Here is a 3,609-nt window from a genome sequence, read left to right on the forward strand (position 1 = left end):
ACTACTATAGTCCTTCTGTATGTTAAGACCTCGTGAACTTAAAGTATCTAAAACAGTACTATGTCCTCTACGGTTAAGACCTCTGGGACTAAAGTATCTCCAACATACTATATAAGTCCTCTGTATGTTAAGAACCTCTGGGGACATAAGTAATCTAACAACATACTATAGTTCCTTCTGTATGTTAAGACCTCTGGGGCTAAAAGTATCTACAACATACTATACGCTTCTGTAGGTTAAGACCTCTGGGGACTAAAGTATCTACAAAACATACTATAGTCTTCTGTATGTTAAAGACCTCGGGACTAAAGTATCTACAACATACTATAGTCCTTCTGTAGGTTAAGACCTTCTGGGACTAAAGATTATAACAACTATAGTCCTCTAGGGAAAGACCTCGGGGACTAAAGTATCTACTAAACAGTTGACTATAAGTCTCTTTCTGTAGGTTAAGACCTCTGGGGACTAAACATACTATAGTCCTTCTGTAGGTTAAGACCTCTGGGAACTAAAGTACTACAACATATATAGTCCTCTAGGTTAAGACCTAGGGGACTAAAGATATCTATAACAATACTATCGTCCTTCTGTAGGTAAGACCTCTGGGACTAAGTAATCTACAACATACTATAGTCTCTACTTAAGACCCCTGGGGACTAAAGTATCTATTAACATACATAGTCCTTCTGTAGGTAAAGACCTCCGGGGACTAAAGTATCTACAAAATACTATTAGTCCTTCTGTAGTTAAGATCTCTGGAACTAAAGTATTTAAAATATACTCAAATCAAATCAAATAATTAAAGAGCAGCAGTAAAAATAACAATAGTGAGGCTATATACAGGGGTACCGGATACAGAGAGTAGCAGAAGCGTAAGGGGGGGGGGGGGGGCAATGCAAATAGTCTGGTAGCCATTTGATTAGATGTTCAGGAGATCTTATGGTTTGGGAGTAGAAGCTGTTAGAATCTCTTGACCTAGACTGGCGCTCCGGTACCGCTTGCCGTGCGGAATCAGAGAGAACAGTCTATGACTAGGGTGGCTGGAGTCTGACCATTTTTATGGTCTTCCTCTGACACCGCCTGGTATAAAGGTCCTGGATGACAGGAAGCTTGGCCCCGGTAATGTACTGGGTCGTACGCATTACACTTCGTAGTACCTTGCGGTCAGAGGCCGAGCAGTTGTCATACAGTGATGAAACCCGTCAGGATGCTCTCGATGGTGCAGCTGTTGAACCTTTTGAATCTTTTCGTTTCCTGAGGGGGAATAGATTTTGTCATGCCCCTTAACGACTTGGACCATGTGTGCTTGGACCATGTTAGTTTGTTGGTGATGTGGACGCCAAGAACTTGAAGAATGAGAATGGGGTGCTCAGTCCTCCTTTCCTGTAGCCATAGTCCTTCTCGACTTCTGTCCTTCTGACTATAGTCCTTCATGTAGGTAAGGCCTCTAGGGACTAAAGTATCCCAAATAAAATGAGGAGGCACTGCATAGCATTTTGGCTTCATTTTGGCAGATTAACTCATGGTACTTCTGAATATTAACTCAGGTTTCGCCCAGCGGCAAATGAGATGGAGCTTTGGCAGGCGTGTGGACCTGCGGCCGAAAAGTGTTCAGTTTGAATCCCGGGCCAGTAGCCATTGAGCAAGCCCTTAACCCCACAACAGGCTCTCCATCCAGAGGAGCTGCACTGCAGCTTGAACCTGTGGTCATCTCAACTGTATGTGTGAGGTCTGCTGTTGGGGCTTGACAACGGAGCAGAACACACGTTGCTGTTTGCTGTAACTAACGGACAAAGTGTATTGTATTCATTGTAATGTATTGTATGTAATGTACTCTATTGTATTGTATTGTACTGTATTGATGTTGTATTGTATGTAATTGTATTGTATGTACTGTATTGTAAAGAAGTCAGCCAGAGTTGATGTGTTCCATCGTTCAAACAAAGAGATGCCTCCCTGGACACCAGTGTGTTTGCATATAATGAAGATCAATTCTACCCCCGCCCATACAATACTTTTATACACAGTAATTAAACATGTTAAATATAACAATAATAATAATAGTAATAATTTATTAATTAGTTACACACATTACATTGTGGATAGATAAGTACTCTGACATCTATAGTGTTTACAGTAATGACTATTACCCCCCCATTACATTGTGGATAGATAGAGTAACTCTGACATCTATAGTGTTTACAGTAATGACTATTACCCCCCCATTACATTGTGGATAGATAGTACTCTGACATCTATAGTGTTTACAGTAATGACATCTATAGTGTTTACAGTAATGACATCTATAGTGTTTACAGTAATGACTGTTACCCATCATGATCTTTTTTAACCCCTCTGCTCCTCTCAGCCCAGCTATCTCTATAAAACATCCTCTTTTGATTTCCACCTGACATATATTTTTCAACTGTGTTGTGATGTCTTAATGAATGTGTAACCTTTCTAGTCTCATAGTATCCACAGACTGGAAGTTAAAGATACAGATTGTTCATTAGAGTATTATTCTATTGTTAATTGACTGACTATGGCTTTCCAAATCCCCCAGCACTGCTATTTCTAAACATCATTTAAATATAATATTGTGATTTTTTCCTCCATTCTTATTTTCCTATAAATTCATAAATGGCACCATACAAGTTTCTATATGGAACCATTTTGGTTCAGTGAAGAAGAACCTCTAGAGGTCTGATCAACGAACCCTATAAAGGGTTCTATATAKAACTTTTAGTGGTTYCATAYRTWAAGCAAGATRGAAMCCTTTTTGGTTTAAACAGGAGTGAAGAGTGTGTTGATATAACGGTTCTGCTTGTAACAACCATCAGAATTAGTCAAAACAATAAGGTTATGCATGCCAACATATTAGGAAATAATTAAGAGTAGGAAAAATGATTGGGTCATGCAAAAATTCTTGTGTATGCTGGTAAAGATAAATATATACAGGACACAAACATTTAATTCCAGCGTTTTGCAGAACAAAAATTCATAAACAAACATCTATAAATTAAAATCTGAGAGCAACAATATTTTACAGACACATAAAGGTAAGCAATCAGCAATCAATCAGCAATCAATAAAGGTAAGCAATAAGCAATCATTTCTGAAGAAAAACAACACGTGAATTTTTGGGGGATTTAACGATTTAGAAATAAAGTTCTTAAACGACATTGTCATCTCACCTCTTAGCTTTGGTGTCATGTTCACCAGAGAGATTCATTTTAGAGGCAGGAACCCCCTCCACTCTCTTCCCAGAGAGTCTCATTTTAGAGGCAGGGACATGTGTGTATTAGCATGCCAAGTCCTGATCAATGGCCATCAGATTTGCCATCAATGCTCCTTATAACAGACATCACTGCCACTCTATACTCTTCTGTAAACTGGTCATCTCTGTATACCGTCGCAAGACCCCAAGGCAATGCTGTCCGTCCTCTGGCAGTTCTAGGGGTACCAAGGGTTCAATTCTCGGCCGACTCTTCTCTGTATATATCAATGATGTTGCTCTTGCGCGGGCGATTCCCCTGAAATTCCCTCTACGCAGTACGACACCCATTTGTATACTTCTTCTGGCCTTTCTTTGGACACTGTGATAAACCA

The 3,609-nt window shown here is 39.6% G+C and overlaps 1 protein-coding gene across 1 annotated transcript in view; it reads right to left on the bottom strand.

Annotated features, from left to right (window-relative positions):
- The window catches only part of LOC112079723 (uncharacterized), a gene marked incomplete at its 3' end in the record, with an annotated part of 6,879 nt that extends 3,593 nt beyond the window's left edge, over nucleotides 1–3,286 (bottom strand). Inside the window, exon 1 of the mRNA XM_070442419.1 lies at nucleotides 3,195–3,286. Within this exon, the coding sequence (XP_070298520.1) occupies nucleotides 3,195–3,277 (83 nt within the window). The remainder of the gene's footprint in view (nucleotides 1–3,194) is intronic.
- Between the last annotated feature and the right edge of the window lie 323 nt (nucleotides 3,287–3,609).

This window comes from Salvelinus sp. IW2-2015, unplaced genomic scaffold (genome assembly GCF_002910315.2).
Source record: "Salvelinus sp. IW2-2015 unplaced genomic scaffold, ASM291031v2 Un_scaffold9225, whole genome shotgun sequence".
In the NCBI taxonomy this organism is placed as follows: Eukaryota; Metazoa; Chordata; class Actinopteri; order Salmoniformes; family Salmonidae; genus Salvelinus; species Salvelinus sp. IW2-2015.